General features: G+C 38.7%; 1 protein-coding gene across 5 annotated transcripts in view; it reads right to left on the minus strand.

The window, feature by feature from the left end:
* Nucleotides 1-17,977, minus strand: part of CRACD (capping protein inhibiting regulator of actin dynamics) — a 130,068-nt gene that overhangs the window by 51,910 nt on the left and 60,181 nt on the right. For 4 of the 5 annotated variants that reach the window (XM_077177506.1, XM_077177508.1, XM_077177510.1 and 1 more), the window contains exons 2-3: nucleotides 17,627-17,769; nucleotides 4,637-4,708 (exon numbers count right to left, since the gene is read on the minus strand). In XM_077177506.1, the coding sequence (XP_077033621.1) occupies nucleotides 4,637-4,661 (25 nt within the window). In that variant the 5' untranslated portion in view covers nucleotides 4,662-4,708; nucleotides 17,627-17,769. The remainder of the gene's footprint in view (nucleotides 1-4,636; nucleotides 4,709-17,626; nucleotides 17,770-17,977) is intronic. The other variant, XM_054632673.2, reaches the window with a different exon arrangement.

The raw sequence follows: 17,977 nt of genomic DNA on the forward strand, positions 1-17,977 counted from the left end.
GTGACTAAAAAATGTTCAAATATCTGTACTTGGGTTTGTTAAACAGATTCCTGTAAGGGCGCCACCCACATTGTATCCTAATGCTTCACTAACAGTAAGGTAATCCAGGTATTATCTGGATAGCCACTTAATCTAACAAGAGAGAATAAGAGAGTGGTGACATTTTGCAGAATCAAAGAATCGTTTAGGTTGGAGAGGACCTTTGAGATCATCAAGTCTAGCCTATGGCCTAACACCACCTTGTCAACTAGGCCTTGGCCCTAAGTGCCACATTCAATCTTTTCCTTGACACCTCCAGGGACAGTGGCGCCACCACCTCCCCAAACAGCCTATTCAATGCCCAACTAACCCTTCTGTGAAGAACTTCTTCCTAATGTCCAGCTTAAACCTCCCCTGGTGCAGTTTAAGACTGTCCTCTTGTCCTGTCACTGGTTGCCTGGGAGAAGAGACCCACCCCCACCTGGCTACAGCCTCTGCTACTTTGCAATAAACAGCTACTTCAATGGCTTTTTAAAATACTGTAATACTTTTATTAAGTTCTTCTAAAAGCAGAGGGAAGTGTTTTCATCAGTTTTACTTAAATTAAACATTCTGAATAAGGTGCAAGGGGGCCCTGGATAGAAGCTGAAATGGACTATCTGCCTGTATCTGCTCCTCCTCAAGGTGCCTTGGGGATCTGTACATCCATACAATGATAGCCATCTGCAGGCCTTGCAAGCTGGCCAGTGTTTCAGCCTGGCAGCACTTAAGGCAGGCCACTGCTGCATGGACGCCTCATGCACTGCACATCACTCTAAGGGAGGCCAAAAGCCCCTTAGCCAAAGGATTTGAAATTAGCTGGGACCAACACAGGGGGAAGAAAGCATGGCTGTTCAAATGCATGCAAGGTCCCAGAAAGGATCAGAAGATACAACATTCTAGAGTGGGGGCAAGGCTGAGGTGCAGATTGGGTCCCCACTAAGTTAAGATCAATTTCTGGTGGTTTCAAGGTGTGGTGTTTCATATCGAGGGCTTTAGAGCACTTATCCCATCCCTCACTTACTTTTTTTTTTTTTTTAAAGCAACAACTTTACTGTGTTGCTTCCTTGTAATAGCAAATGTTTACTTAAACTATCTCCCACAAAACTTCCCATAGAAAATTCCTCAGAGCCCTCAAGAAACCAACTCTCTGAAGGACATCACCTTTGCAGCTGTGGTGGAAACACAGTGCTTACAGCACTGTGGGATCCCAAGTAGCAGCTCTGAAGACCTCTGTCCTGGGGAACACACAGAGGCACCACTAGCATTACTTGGCCTCTACCAGAAGCAGCACAAACTGAAGGGGGAAGGGAGCTTACTTTGCTTTGTTTCTTTTACTGAAAACAGTTTTTGTTCCAAGATCCACAGTGGGGAAAAACAAGATGGTTGTAAGCCCCTCAAGGTGTTCATGGGCAAGGGCACAGCCACCAAGGCAGCCTAGCCATACCAGGACCTTGCTCTCCTCTGCTGGAATGGGCTCCATGCCACAGCTTGTAAGTGCTGAGGACCTGACTTCACTGAGAACAGCTGTGTGTCCCTGCCCTGCCCTGCCGGACCATGCCACCAGACTGGTAAGGTTTGTCTGTACCTGTTCTGCAGGATACCCCAAGCACCCTCTGCAGTGTCAGTCTCTTATTATCCTCATCAGCTGGGGCAAGTGTAGCCACAGAGCAGCTGGTCATCCCTGCTCTGGGCTATGTTGTGAAATGGGACAGGCACTCTGCCCCACAGGATAAAGAGGACACCTCATTTAGGGAAACAGCATTCCGGAATAAGAATTAAATGTAGTCTGTAATGGGAGAAGAACATGAAGAGATTGCATCTTTGAAGTAAGACGACAAGATTTTAATCTTACTATCTAGTAAGAAGCCAGTAAACAAGAGGACAAAAGTCAACTGGGTTGAGATATCTAATTAGTTCATGAAGCATTTTACTGGAAGTATAATTTTACAGGTATAGCAAAGCAAGAGGTACTAATTAGTTGCAACTCATTAAGTGTAAGTTGTTTAGTAATTTAGGAAAAATGAATGCAGACATGGCAAGGTTGGTACAGACAAGAATTCCACGTAGCTGAGTATCACATTTCCAACAGCAGCCAGTCTGCTCAAGCAGCAGAGGAGTAATTTGCAATTCAGTCCTGACCCATGGGGACAGGCAGGCAGATCATACATTCCAGCTTTTCTGAAAGAAACATTAAAGGACAAAATAATGAATGCCTTCATTACAAATGACCAGGTGAGACAATTACTGTCTGTCTCCACCCATGAGCTATTAAAAGTTCATGTTCCATCTATAGAAAGCATTATTATCCCAAGTAGAGAGATTTTGGATAAATAAATCAGCTGTGTTCACATTTTCATCTTTTAGATTTCTGGTAATACTTATGCAGGAGTAAGGTAAGTCTCTTACCTCTTTACTTAATCTTTATAAAATACTTACCTCTTTATAAAATGTATCCTTCTTAGGGAAACAGAAACAAACAAACATCCCAGGTAAGATATCACCAACAAGAATTTAATTGCATAATATTTTCAAAACTCGCGCTTTACCCGGCATAGGTTTGTAGAGCAGAAGGGAGTTCAGAAACCATTGCACATACTAGGATAGAAAAGAGACTTAAAGACAAAATAAAGCCCAAGCAGGGAAGCAAGTTCTGTGAACAAGACCACCAAAGCATGCCAGAAATGTCATCACTCCAGCTGGAATGCTGGCAAACTGTAGATATTCTCTACCTTTCTGCTTTTAATCCCATCCATGAAACACAAGTACCCTCAGAGAAAACATATGTAATTCAGCTAATCCTTTTTCAATTACACAAGGCAGTGGTTATAGGCAAAGGTTTCCTAGGACAGCAGCTTTCAGAGAAGTGTCACAATGACATTGAATCAGACTCATCCCCTGCAACTGTCTGCCAGGGCTTTTTGAGCCTCTGTGGTAGTACTCTACAGAGATCCACCACAAACCCAGTAGAGGGCAAGACTGCAATGCACCATTTTACTTGGTGGTAACTGTAGAGCAAATTATTCCCTACAAAAGCAGGCACCAAATTCTGGGAAAGTCTGGGCCTGGAATTTGCAGCTCAGTTATGGCTTAACTAACAATAGCTAACACAAGTGTAAAAGCCACATGAGAAACAGTTTCCTTCCCACAGTCCACTGGTGAAGCTGCCTACAAAAAGAAAACTAAAAAAGTCTGAAAACTCCACAAAAGTAAATTCTTTTCTTTGTACTGAATGGACATGCTGTACTCCCACTCCTTTACAGAGGAAGTTAAGAGCTTCTTTGTGTCAAGCCTACTCTCTTTTTCTCAACAAAATAGAAATGAAAGAGCCATGTGAATTATTAACAGATGACAACAGAGAGCTAGCCAGGTATTTCAAACACTTGTGTCTCTTCTTCCTACGTGAATTCCTCAACAGTACATGCAAAGTAAGTCTTCTTACTACTTCCATCATTTAAATCTGTAATTGGAGCCAATTAAATAAATTGTTGAGAAGTAAAGGCTTTTTTAACATTCCTTTCTTTCTCCTTTCTTTCCCTGGGAGAGCATTCAACCTGACTGTGACAGTGATACAGTGACAGGGGGGGCTTCATGCCTTGCTCTGAAGGGCACTTGGTGACCAAGTGGGAGTCCTTTCCCCCCTTATTGCCTTTTCAGTACCACAAGCTCATGCAGAACATCATGCAATCCAGTGGAAACAGAGGCACCATTTACTTCTGAACTGGAATAGATAATGGGGAAATCTGAAAACAGACTAAAGCTTTAGTCATATTACAGTGTTAACCATCATGTCATAGCAAAAGCAAGTCTTGTTTATTGTAAACACTTTGGATGGCCCCTTGTCCTCAAAATCCCCCCTCCCCAAGCCCCCAAACAAACAGGTGAACAGGACATCACTACATGAATCCAACACCGTTGCTTGACAGCATGCTTGCTATTTACACAGAAGTACAAACTTTACACTGCTTCAGTCCATTCACATTTAACTCAAATAAATTCTGAATTTGTCAAACCATCCCTGCAGATCCAATGCAAAAAATAAAAATGGAATTATGTTGAGTCAGTATCAGAACAACTGAAAGATATTTGAGAACTAACATAGGAAAACCCATCAAAATTAAAACTACAGTAGTAAGCTTTAAAATAACAAACTTTCTGACAATTTTGAAAAATAATCCAGATGACCATAAAAAAGCATGTATTTTTCTATTTACTTAAAAATTTAAATCCATAAATTCTAAACTTTCTTCAGTTAAAAGGACCATTTCAAAAGGCATGGTAAAGCACAGCATCTGACATAACACAAATGGAGGAGTAAAGTTTCCCACAGTGGAGCAGAAATCCCCAAGTCATTCCTCAGGGCAAAAGCATTAACCAGAATAACCTCTCTGGTTTGAATTTGACTGTGCTTCACATGTACACTGTTTATTCTACCTGCCATAAAAATGGACAAAAGCAGCACATACATTAGCAGCAGCTCCTACTCAAAAACAAGAAGCACAGCACATTCCCCCCTCAGCCAGCTCCCCGCTGGAAGTGCTCCAGATTAAGCCACAGAAACTTAACAGTGAGCTTTTGAATGACAGGACATCATGTGCTCCAGCAGTCAAGTACTTACAAGGTTTCTTAAACAAATTGATCATGCCTACAATTTCAGACGAAGTCAGAGAAACTTCAGACTTGGTCTTCTCTGAGGAAGAAACAGAAGCCATGAAATCACCAAAGAGAAGGACTTGTTTGGGCATTTTTGTTGTGATTTTAAAGAGAACTCTGAAGGATATATTGTAATGTGATAGGAAGTCTGTAGGAACAGCCTTACAAATAAAGCTGGGCATGTATTTCAGCACTTCATTCTTATTTAGCACTTTCCCTGTGGAAAATGCTAAGGGAGATATCAACTGGCAACAGCCAAGATGATTTTAGATTGATGGACAAGACTTCCCAGCTGATCTTTCATTTGGTACATTAGTTTATACAACAGCTTTTTGCTCAGTCTTCCCCAGCCACAAAGCCAAAAATAGCATTACCTTCCCACAAGGACAATATGGTAAACTGGGACTACTAGGCAACTCTTTATACGTGCTATGAATAACAGTAGTGGTTTTTAGAAAGTAAGAAAAATCCTGATATTATATTATCCATGTTTTTATCTAGACAAGAACAGTTTAGTGTCAATAACTGCCATGACATCTGGAGGCTGCATTTTCCAAGAAAATTTATGCTAGACACCAGTATTTCCTGAAGCATCTTATAGTACCATGAAAGGGAGACAAGCATAAGCAGTCTATATTATTTCTCATGAAAGAAACAACAATGATGCAAATTCCTCTTAGGAAGCAATAAAGTTTTGAATACATCCTAAAAGAGCTTCATTATGCAGTTCTCAGTCAACACTGGCTGAGCCAAATCCTACTTCTCTGTGCTCAGGGTAGAACTTCCCATGGCTCCAGTAGTTCCTTCCACAAAGGTGGCACTCTTCCACAAACAGACCTTAGCAACCCGGGCTTAAGGGAAAATATACCCAGTGAAGCCATGCTCCCACATCTGTAGTTTGGCAGAGAAATGGGAGATCTGATTTTCAAATCTCCTGGGAACCAGGTAGCTTATCATGCAGTAAAATCCTCTACAGGAAATTAATGTTTCAGTGATGCCTTTGTGGATCTTGCTTGGTGTTCAAAATCATGTCTTAAAAGTTTTACCCAAAGGCCAGGAACAAGTTGCTAGCTTTGCTAAGCTTAGGCCTTCACATCCCAAAAGTATTTAGACCAAAAAGTTTCCTATAAAGTTTAAGATGTAGATAAAATTGTGCTTGCTCTATGTGAAACCAAAGTTTCTGGTTGTCATCTAGTTTCAACAGAGGTCCTTGGCATTTTCATATCAATTGCAGAGACTCTTGAAGTAAGATAAAGCCTTCAACAGAGAGGAATTTTAATTAATCTATTGTACACAGTGCATTTAATAGTATCTGATTTCTGAAATTTCCCTCTGTGTCAATTAAAACAGTATTTGTGGAGAGACATTGAGGAATCCCAGGCTGCTTAGCAGTCCCTTTTTTTCTAAGCACTGCAAATACTGACATACAGATTAATCCCCCTAAACACAAACAAATGGGATTGAACTGGAAATGAGAGAAGATAAAATAAAGAGCTTGAGCGTAATATCCCCCTGTTGCTTTCTCCTCTGAGGTATATCATACAGATTTGTTTTGGCAGATATACCAAGACTTATGTGTAATAATGGCAACTTCTTTCTTTAGGGACACATTTTATTTCACTAATGATACATTCTCAGAAACGAAGAGAATGACTTTCACCCAATTTAATTTTTAATTAAAAAGAGCTTAAACAAAAAGGGAGAGTAGAAAGATGAAATTGCTCTGGTCTGACAAAATACATGGCATTTTGACCCATCTATAAGGGCTACTTTCTTCACTCCAGCAGTTGAAGGACCAAGACTCTCTTCAGCAAATAAATCACTTCACCCAGCCTTCCTCTTGCAGCACAACACTGGATCTAGCCTCCCTCCAAAATATCCAGCAAGTCAGGGTTGATTAAGACCACAAGAGCTTACAACAGAGCTCAGGACCATTAGAAAGGCTACACAGGTACCTGAGCAAACACTTCCTAGACTCAGGTGTGGTCACTGCCCTGAGCACACTCTGTAGCTATTCAGGTCCTTTGCATTTCAAACTCCATGACTAAGATTCAACTTGGGGACCAACAGTTGAATATTGCAATACTGAAAAGCACAGGTGTTGAGAGGGCCCTCTCCTAGAGGCACTACCTAATCTAGCATCAAATTTGGAGGTGCATGAATGGCCACAGAACAGCCTCCTAGCTGAGGACAATTGGCAGTGTTTAATTGTCACACAAGGTTATTCAAGGACCTTTTGTACCAGCAGCAGGGAAGCAGCATCACTCAGACAGCAAGCATGAAAATAAGTGGTGGACAATCTGGTAATGAAGAGGCAGAAGCTACTCTCCCTAATAACTTCCTAATATCAGCTTCATCTCAGTCACACCCAAACTACCTGCTCCCAGTGTCACAGCCTTTCTTTGTTTAGGCAGAGATGAAAATTGAAACATAAGCTTTTGTTACACATCAAAACATTAAATGAAAGAGGATTAAAAGGTGAGGTGACAAAATCAAACAACGCAAATCTTAAAGAGAAAAAGTATTTTCTTTCAATTTTCTTACATGAAAATAGGTTTTAATAGCTGAAAAATGTAATGCAGTAGACATTTAAAAGGTCTTAGTTTTCCCTGAATTGGTAACAATGCCATGCACGATGCCAAACAGAAATTTTTGCATCCTCTTGCCAGCTTAGTTTACTTCAAATTTCATCTTGATTTATTTTTAATGCAATGGGAAATGGAGGCAGTGGGACCTATAAAAGCTTGTTATATATAATTGTAGATATGGAGGTTATTAATGCAAGCACAGATTTGGCACAGGCACTAAACCTTTAACTCAGGAAGCACACTCTGTCAGAAAACTTACCTGCTTGTTAAAAACCCAACAGATCACCAACTCACACAAGCGCTCCAAAGCTACATGCAGTCAGCAAAGAATATTGAAGCTAGTAAAAGAAATCAAGAGAGACTGGTAGAGAATGAAAGCAGGCAAAAACCACTGGAGCCAGGAAGTTTCTAATGAGTGGTTAATTGTACAAAAGGTGGGATGCAATATTTAGAGAAACGTGTCCCACAGCAACTACTCAGGAGGTGAGAGAGAGTTCTCAAGCAGCAGAGTTGGAATCTTGTTTCTCATGTGTCCCTTAAATGTTGGAGGTCTGAATGGTAAACTTTCAAGTTAGCATAAAAAACCTGTCAAGTATGGCAAACAAACTCTGCTAAGTATGACTAGCAAGGCTGCCTGGAGCCCACTGAGTGAGCTTTGAGAAAGACTTTTGTTTCCTTGAGAGTGGACAGGTGCTCCACTTTCAGATGAACAGTTCCAGCAGCACAGTCCTCAGCAAAAGCAATAAAGGGGTGAAGGGAGCAGCACCTCCCTGGAGGTGTGCACCTCTGCCCTGGAGCAAGCACAGACTGCAGAGTGCATACTAACACTCCCCATGACACTCCCTTCTGAAGGCAGACAAGGAATACCATTTGTCAGAGTTTTCAACACAATACTTCTCTGAAGTGCTGACTTTGTGCAAGCAAAGGCAAAATGATAATTTTTTAAATGTCTTTACCAGAAGCCATAGTTGGAATGAAGCATGTCTTGCATTAATCAACAGCATTCCATCAAAGTAAAACCTGTTAAATATTGCTTCTTATCTTATTAAGCCACAAACCCTGTTTAATATTGCTCTATTATTGTCTTATCTACAAGCAGCTAAATTTCTGCCGGTTCAACATAACCGACTTATGTTGCCGTGATTCTGACATTTCAAAAAAAATCTGTTACACAACCAGAGCGGAAATAAAAACACTTGAGCAGCTGAAAGAGTGGAGCTGAATAAGGAGTGCTACAAAATAGGAACAGATTTAGGAATAATGAGGTCACCTCACACCTCAACACACATGAAGTTATTTTGTTCACTCAAATAACTTCACGTTTGGTAGTAGCCACAGCACAAAATACCACATCATTTTAAAGAGACAGAAGCATTTTCAATGCTCTGGCTAATTAGAAAAGAATTAACACTGAACAATACCGTCATGTGTTCCCCTTCCAGCTTTCTCCCAGCTTGACAGATGAAGAGAGAATTAAGAAGGGTTGAAAAATGTTCCTTCCCTCCCCATGTCTCCAAGTGAGACACCCCTTATCTGGGCATGTGGTTGCAGCTCCAGAGCATCGAGCAGAAGTGGCATTTAGGGTGCTTCAGAAACATCTTGTGCCTGCTCGAGCACTCAGCTGTTGCTGTGGTGGCAGCATGAAAGGTCTGCTTCTCATCAGGTATTTTGGCTTTTCAGCCTTTTTTATTCCAGATATCTGCAGTTTGTTCTTTAGGAGAGACAAGGAGAGAGACATACTATTACCAAGGGAGAGACATACTTTTAGCATCCCTCCAAACTGTCAAGTCACACAAGGTAAAATTCAGAGCCACAAGGTCTGGCAGGGCTGGTGTTCAAGGTTTCCTGGCTGTGCAGAGCAGGTGAGGACCGGGGAGAGGCAGGAAGGCAAGGAGACCCCTGCTCAAGTGACCACAGATGAAGGAACAACCAAGAAATAGACAAGAAAGTGAGGGATCCACACAAGCTTAAACCAGTTTGTCTATTCATTGGTTTGGTGATGTCTGTGCAGCCAAGAACTGGGTTGTGTCTTGGATTTTTTTAAAAAGTATACCCAGAGATCATGTCTTTTTTTTTTTTTTTTTATATATAGAAAGGAATGCAGCAGTCTACATCTAATAAAAGAAAGTTCCAGATGTCAAAATTGTTCAAAAAGCATGACTACCTACTGAGATAAAGCATGATAATGCTATGCCTAAAAGGGAGTTGGTATCTAAGCAAATACAGATTGGAACCACTGACTCATCCACCATGGGCCTTTAAGGCAAATGGATGAAGGGCTGACAGAAGGAAGAGAGGGGGGAGGAAAATAAGGAGGCATAGAGGATTTAAACAATATTAGCTACAAGTGAATCCTAAATAAAGATTAAAATCACTGCCTAGTGGATTTTGGGACTTCTGAAGTCATGGCCATGAAATTAGCGGAAAACTGGCAGTTCATGATGCATGATGACTTTTATGAGGAAAACTTTCAGCAGTATTTTAACTTTTAAGAGCTACCATTGGATATTTCTTCCAAGCTCCTTAAAGCATAAGGAGAAATTGGCATAGTTCTTCCAAGCTGCTTAAAAACATAAGGAGAAACTGGCATTTAGTGGAAGCATCTAAAAATCAGCACTCCCATTTCATAATTAACTCAACTATCTATTTTAGTATAAACAAAAAGTCTTTCCCAAATTTCTACCATTAAAACATCCTGCTGCTTCCAACACAGTCATGCACTCCTAAGGAAGGCAAACAGCCCAGGTGTTTCCTGTTGCACTCATGTGATAAATATCATTGGTGGAACAATCTAGGGTGATCATGTTCATCTAGCTTTTAGCTAATTGAATATAAATACAAATCTTTAAAGCCAGAGAAAGCACTGTTAACTTCAGCTTCTGTAACTAGTTCTCACACAGGTCAGGTTTCTTTACAGATTAAGAGGCATTTCAGTCTTCTAAGGAAATGTTTTATGCTTTTCAGCATTAAGGTTCCCATAAGAAAGTTCAGTATCTCTTCATTCATACATATTCTTACAGTCCCTCAATGGACTGAATTTTAGGCTTATCCATTTACAACTTCATTTAAACATCATAAAGGCTACATGGATTTCCCTTTTGCATTTAATATGAATTACAAGTAACTAAGTTATTGAGGATGAGGATTGCCTTTCATTTTCACGTGACAGTCTTTCAAAATGAATTTTCAGGCCTGTAAACTCTAAACTAGTTGGGCCAGTTCCCTTGGAAAAGTCCAAGTATCTATGAGGGCATCCTATTTAATCATTTCAGCAGAAGTAAAATATATAGTTGGTATTATTTTCATTAACAATTTCTGAAACTAAGACACCAAAACCGCAGGTGAATAATTCAGTTTAATTTACCCTCAAGCAACTTCCTGAACTGAAATCTAAGAGTTATTTTGTTCATGATCTAGTTTTCCATAATTCCTTCCTATATTTCTATCACTGGAGATTTCCTTATTGCAGCTTTGTTTTTACGCCTTAGCAGAGGAATTCCAATAAGTTTGGGAATAGAAAAGATTACATATTGAATCCTTAAAGATAGTTTTGTCTTTCAGTTCTAAACTTTAATTTTTGAAGAGAGACTACAGAGGAATGAAATGAGTAGGGTTATTTAGGAGTCTCTGAGTGTTTTCTATGAAAAAATGTTGCCAGAGAAAGTTTCAATTCAGTATCAGGAAAAGTTTCTAAACAGAGTTTAATTAACAACTGGACACATCCATGAAATGCAGGTGCATTCACCTTAACAAGGTACTCAGAAATCCAATGAAATTACCAGTTCTACACTCAAAAGAGGAAGACAAGATAAACTGAATACTGTATTGCTTCTTAGAGACAGTTTCTAGGACTCTCTTGTTCAAATACTAGAATTAAGTTGATCATTGCTGCAGCTTGAAATAATGGAAAAGAAAAAAGATAAGGAAAGTAAGAAAGAAAACACTAAATCTGTTCCTGCTGCAAAACCCCATTCTTAGAATTCCTATACAAATACTTGGGTCTTGCTATCCCAAGTGTTCAGATATGCTCCAGATTATGTAAGACACTGGGTGACCCACTTGCAGTGAGAAAGAACTGCAAGACCAGCCTGGTCAGATCTACATTGTTTAGACACAAGCAAATTCAGACATAAGCAGATCCCTTACAGTAATTTATGAGGAAGGAAGAGGTTTCCTCTGTAAATAAACTGAAAATGTGTTCTGTCTCTTTAATTTACAGTTAAAAACCCAGTTTATTTTTACAGTACCTGAATCATCAGTACCCGGTACCTCAGACTGAACATTTTGGTTAGTATCACTTTCAGCTGCAGCCATGTTTTTTTGTGGGTGTCTTTGGTTTGAGTTTGGTTTTTGGTTTTTGTTTTTTGTTTGTTTGTGGTTTTTTTTTTCCAAATGTTACTGAAACAAGAAGTATACCACAACACATTTATATCAACACTGAGATTTTGAAATCAAACACAAGGTAAATTTTCCCTTATCTTCAAATCATGCACCATGCAGTAAAGTGTCTTACATTTTAGGCTGATTTGGAACAATGCAGTAGCAGCATTGTAAGGGTACAACAGTCATTACATTACATTAGAAATCTTGAACATGTGAAAATTATAGCTGCACTTCATAACAAGGACCTGTAAGCCAAGACTCCCAGGAACTGCAGAACTCTGTAATAAGAAAGTCACATTGTACAGGACATGTTTTTCTTCTTACTGTCTGCGTCCCTTTCTCTGTTCACAAATGGAAACTAATAATGTTAAATGTTTATTTAATAAACACTTTAACTATAAATAGCATTTCTATTTAATACAATAAACAAATAGTGCCATACATGAACACTATATTGGATAGCTTAATAGTATTGAACTATATATAACTATAAGCACTGTATTAGCTACCTGAATGTTGCAGAAGCACAAGGATTTGCAAGAGCTTATTTTCTTCAGACTACATTATCTAGCTGCATGTTTCCCATACTCTAAATTGCACCAAAGAATAAACAACTACATTAATAGGCTCAATAAAATATACTTTTACTACCTATATTACATAGGAGCATTATAATGTCACATTGTATCTTTTAGATCTGAAAATACTACATAATTACAGCATTTGTCTTTTGTAAAACATACTCAGATTAAAATAACAGTTTAAAAGTCCTTGAAGAGCTTTTCTAGGGAAATTTGCCTGTGGGTTATGTATCTTTTGTACTCTTGCTTCATCTACAGAACCAATCTTTGGTTTTGGGAAGAAGTCTCATTTTAGGCAATAATACGTGCAATATACAAACTACAAAAGACACAAACCAGCACTGTGGTTTTGGGGTATTGTTTTAGCCTGGGCTTTATCAATAAAAATCAATCATCTCAGTGGGAACTACCCAACAATGACAGGAGAGTTCAGCTCCCGTTTGACCTAAGGATAAAGACGATGGAGCTGAAGAAGGACCTTGTCTTGGAGACACCTCTGTCTACTCTCAGTTCACAACATTACAGATCTCCAAGAAGCTTTTTAAAAGCTGCCTAAGCCTTTGAGCTGCATTTCAGCTGAGAGATTCATTTGGATGTAGTGGAGGAAGGTCACAGGGAATTTTAAGTCCTTGAATACAGACCAGATAGTGAGACCACTGCCATAGCAGCATTTAACATGACATTTCATAATTAGCTCCAATAAATACTTGGGTTTCTTTTCTCTTTAGAATTTCCTGAAGAACTTTACTTCTCTCCATCCTAGTCAGCCACTGAAACCCATAGTTATAGTGAGCTTTCAGCTCAAGAAAGCACTAAATCATATTAAAATTAAACATGTGAGTGTCTTTTCCTGACTTTTTAAGATTATTTAAGCAATGTCAGATGCCTGAGGCAGAACATCACAAACACATATATCACGTTAGCAAAGTCAAATTAGGATTTGTGTCAATTTTTCCTGTCCTAAGCATATGAACCTGAATTCCTAAGTACCCTTAAGATGCAAATTTGAACTTTGAAACTGTAATGTAGGAGCACAAATGAAAAAAGTATTACCATAGGGAATCCTTTAATTGACCCAGTTCTAAAAGTAGTAGAGGAAGCATAAATCACCTTTTGCCCTCACATAATTTTTCCTACCATACTCTTCATCAATATTCTCTCAGAATTCAGCATAGAAGAGATTAAAACAATGTAGTCTACAGAATTACTAAACCTGAGTCAATTGTTGTCAGCAAGATCACAAAAATAACAACCAAAACAGAAACTAATCCTAATTTTGCAAACATTTCTTCTGAAAATACTGGCTTGTCAAAAGCATTGTAAAAAACTCAAGAATCATCAAGTTTCACAGTTTGGACCCCATTTTAAAATATAAACTGCTCCAGAATACTTATGGTGAACATGGAAATCTTGCTTAGAACTAGTCAATCTAATTAGGAAAAATGGCTTCAATTCCAATTATAACTTGCTGACCAAAAGAAAGAAACAGATTTAATTACAATCAAGCTATACTCTTACAATCAAACCACTTCACAAGAATTAGCTCTGCCTTAGAACATATTATATTCATTTTCCTAAAGCTCTTATTCTGTATTATGCACAAAAATTCAAAAACATACAGGCATTTAGAGGCTGGATAGAAATACTCCTCTGACTTTAACAGAAATATACCATCTATCTTTTCCAAAGGAAGTAAAAGCAGAAAAAACTATTGCAAAATTATCAAGACAAGTTCTTGCATACTGGGCAGCTTCCTTGTGGAACAGAGCAGATGCAAGAGGTAACCAGTTCTGTTATATATTGGGAAGATAAAGGAACATGAAAAATGGCACATGACAACTTCTTTTGTTTGTTGCTATTTTACTTAGAGCTGTCATACCATTATTTCAAAAGGAGTTGATTAACTATAACTCTGCTCTTCAGCATGAGGGTATTGACTTTCAGAGGAAATTTCTGCAGAAGGAGCTTGAGCCTTTTGCTTCAGTCTCTCCAGGCTCTCTGGAGGATCCCAACATTGTCAGGTGTAGCTTCCATATTATAACAGATCTACTTACTGCCCTTCTACTTTCCTGCCAGTAATAGTTAAAAAAGCCAAATCTCTCAACCTCCAAAACCTTATTGGTTGCCAGCTTGGTAAACATCACGCATGGATCTCACAACTCTTATCAAGAGAAGGACTAGGTGCCTAGACTCAGAAGCTGATAACCTCCAATGCCCTTTGTGATGGCCACAGAGAGAAATACACCCAACCAGCAGATTCCCCAAATGGTATATGAAACAATTATTGGATATTTACAGTAAAGGTTTCAGATCATCAAAATCTTGAGCATTTTTACTGTAATTGTTGCCCTACAAGAATTAGCAGATGGCTGTAACCACCCCAGTTTTCAACTCCTGCTACAATGTTCTGCAGATGATGTGATATGCTTAACTTGCTAATTAATTGCATATCATAAAATACTTTCCATGGATCTGTGAACATCATTTCAGATTGCTGCAACTGTCAGGCCATCTTCTTGGTCGTTCTTCTCAGGTCATGGAGGCAACAAAGGCATTGATTCTTTCTAAGTTCAGCACAGGGGACAAGTGTGGCTACGGTAAGCACAGGTGAGTTTTGTAGAGGAGTTTTCCACAGAGTGTGAGGATGAAGCCATCCTGCTGAGCTCCTCTACCCCAGGTCCCAGGCCTGCATGGCCAGAGGCACCAGATGAACAAACTATGGACTGAATAAGCAAATTTCTCAAATGTGTGGGGTCACTCCCTTACTGGGCTGGAACAAGGACATGACAATGCTCTGCACAAAAACAAGCGAAGGCTGAATTACAGAAGAGCATGAAGTCCAAGTCCATTTACAGGGAGAGGCTTCCTGGCTGTTTTTGTGATTTTAAATTTGAAAAGATAACCAATTTATTCACATTAATATGTAGAGGGTTCACAAATCGAGGGACTTTTCCTGTTGAGGCTTATCACTAAAACTCATTGCAAGAATAACACAAGAGAAGTTTAAAAATCTAGAAAATGAATCATGAACAAATGCTACAACAACATTGACTAAAACAAGGTCTCTGTCTTCCTGGCAGGACCCCTTCTTCATTAAATAGGAAATAGATTCCTTACATAGCTAATTACTCAACAGTGACTCATTTCAGAAAATCTTTGTTATTTTTACTTCCTCTGAAGTGACTGAAAGGACACAACCAAATGTATGCATAGTCATTGGGTGTTATAAGAAAGAAATGTGAATTGGGCAAACAAAAAACAGGAGAACAAGAAATTGCAGAATAAAGGGGGAAAAACTTTGGATGATACAAATGAAATAAAAAAAAAACTTTAATAGCATATAAAAGAACAACATTTCCTGTTCTTCCACTGTTTTGAAGAATTAAAAAAAAAAAGAAAAAAATAAAAGCTTTAATGGACAATACCTTAAAGGAAATCTGAAGTCTCTGGAAAAGCTGGGTACGATCACCAGTAAATGTGACTCTGCAGCCATGAGCATTTTAGCTTAGAAAATGTGAAATGGTGGAATGAACTAGAAAAAAATTGTCTGCATTAGGAAAAAACCCAAAATATTAGCCTTCAATAAACTTGTTCAAAGCTTGACTAACACTACATTCACAAATGATTTACAGAGAATCTCGTGGATTAAGCAAAATCTCTACTAACTGCAAATTACTTTCTAAAAAAGGTTTGGACTTTTTCTGCAATAAAAAGCAGAATATTCTAACAACAGGATATGTGGGTGGTTACGAAAGAACACTGGGTACACTGTCAGAAAAAAAATGTAGCTTTAATTCTCTTGGAAGAAATATTATATGCAAATTCTATACAGAAACATATATCTTGCATATTTTAGTTATGAAAATTGTATTAGTCAATCTACATGCTATTGTACCTGACCACCCTTACAGACTGTTCTTTGAACATCTGTCATTTAAGCCAATGGGTATTGTATCCTTCTGGGCAAAATATAAAACATGCTATTTGAAAAAGACTGTGTTGCTTGCAAAAATTAGGTCTATCCAAAGGAAACAGAAGGTAACAGAATCTGTAATCCTTGCATAAAAATGGCATGGAAATATGAGGTTAGAGAGAGCAGGTAGGAAGCATCCTGTACTCAAAGAGCATTTCCCATTGGTGGTGGCACATTTCTTACCTTTCTGCTTTGAGGAAATAAGAACATGCCCTGCCTGTAGTACAGTAACAGAACCCATCTCACAAACAGGTATGTCACAAATACATTTGTACCCTCAGCTGAGGTGTAGAACATTTTTATGGTAGAAAATGTCAACATTACTATAACAATCTCAAGAAAACAGGACCTTTGTTGCTCAGCAGCAAGCCAATGTATTTCAGCTGATCATTTCAGAAGAGTTGCCAAAGACACCTGCTTGTCATTCATTCTCTTTCCACATAAAACACCAGCTGAACAAACATTTTGGCAAGACAGTCACAAGTCAGGACTTTTAGGTAACCAATAGTCTTTTGAATTTACCAGGTGATATGGATTAGACAGCACAGATTCTCTAAAGCCACAACAGCTTCAAACAGCAGAATCATACTGCTTTGTACAAAAGCAAAGACAGCATTTCTATGTTTGATGGACTCCAAATCAAAATTTATAGATATGTCCTGTAGAGTAGGGCGTTCGCAAATGTGATGAACACATTTGTCCTGGAACCGTGTTGCAGAATGGCTGCTATAGAAAGGAATTATCTGAATTTCAACATTCTCTACAGAAAAAAAGAAATAAAAGGTTGGGGGGGTGTGCAAAGAAAATCTGAATGGAAAAAATCCTCCGTTGCTACCACTCCATTTTCAGAGGAAACATGCAGAGTACGGTATGTCTTAACTGTTTTCAGCTTCTTCCAATACTTTTTAGAACTGAAGCATCTAAGGAAGTTGAGTTGCAAATATTTTATAAATAACCAGTCAATCCAAAACCCAGCAGAAAGGGAAAGAGTGCAGATTTGTTCTAACAGAAGCACAAATGGCAGAACTACTCCTTAGCACCAATTCCCAGCAGCAGCATTCTGCAAACATTCTGTGCATGTCCTGGCAAAGGGAGAGTTGCATGGTACACTGGAAGCTACCTAACACTTTTCATGGCTAAGAAAGACTTCTGTGCCTTACATGAAAGATTATGTTTTCTGGTTTACATACTATTTTTTTTTCCACAATACACACAAAAGCTACAAAACAAATAGTTTCAAGCTCAGGAACACATGTGTTACATTCTCCCTTTTAAAACAAAAAGAATCCTTTTTTCTAAGTTAGAACATGCAGGTTAAATGAATATTTTAGGGTTCAGTTATCTAAGTTTTCACTTCTGCCTTTAATGTAATGAATTGTTAAATGAAGACACTTCCATTGTTAAAGCATCAGCAGGAAAACCTTTCTTACCTTTTTTAAGGTGGGGTGTGGTATTTTCTACTTCCACGCAGTCTTGCACTCTCTCTGAAATGGGTGCTTTTCTTTAATACAAGTGATCAGAAGTCAGGATATGCTGCTAGGGACCAGTGGTTAACATTCTCCTCCCAGACTGCCTAGGTATAAATGGAAAAGAAAGAACTTTAGTTCAACTTTTCTAGGCAAACCTAAGAGTGATGGTTTTGCATTTTCACTCCCTATATGTCCTTATAAGGGTGCTTATAAGCTGAGCAATTCCTGTCTGCTACATCTCTTGTAAATGGTTTGAGATGTCTGCATTATAAAAAGAAAAAACAAAAGAGAAAGAAAGAAAAAAAAAGATAT

This window comes from Agelaius phoeniceus, chromosome 4, assembly GCF_051311805.1.
Source record: "Agelaius phoeniceus isolate bAgePho1 chromosome 4, bAgePho1.hap1, whole genome shotgun sequence".
NCBI lineage: Eukaryota > Metazoa > Chordata > Aves > Passeriformes > Icteridae > Agelaius > Agelaius phoeniceus.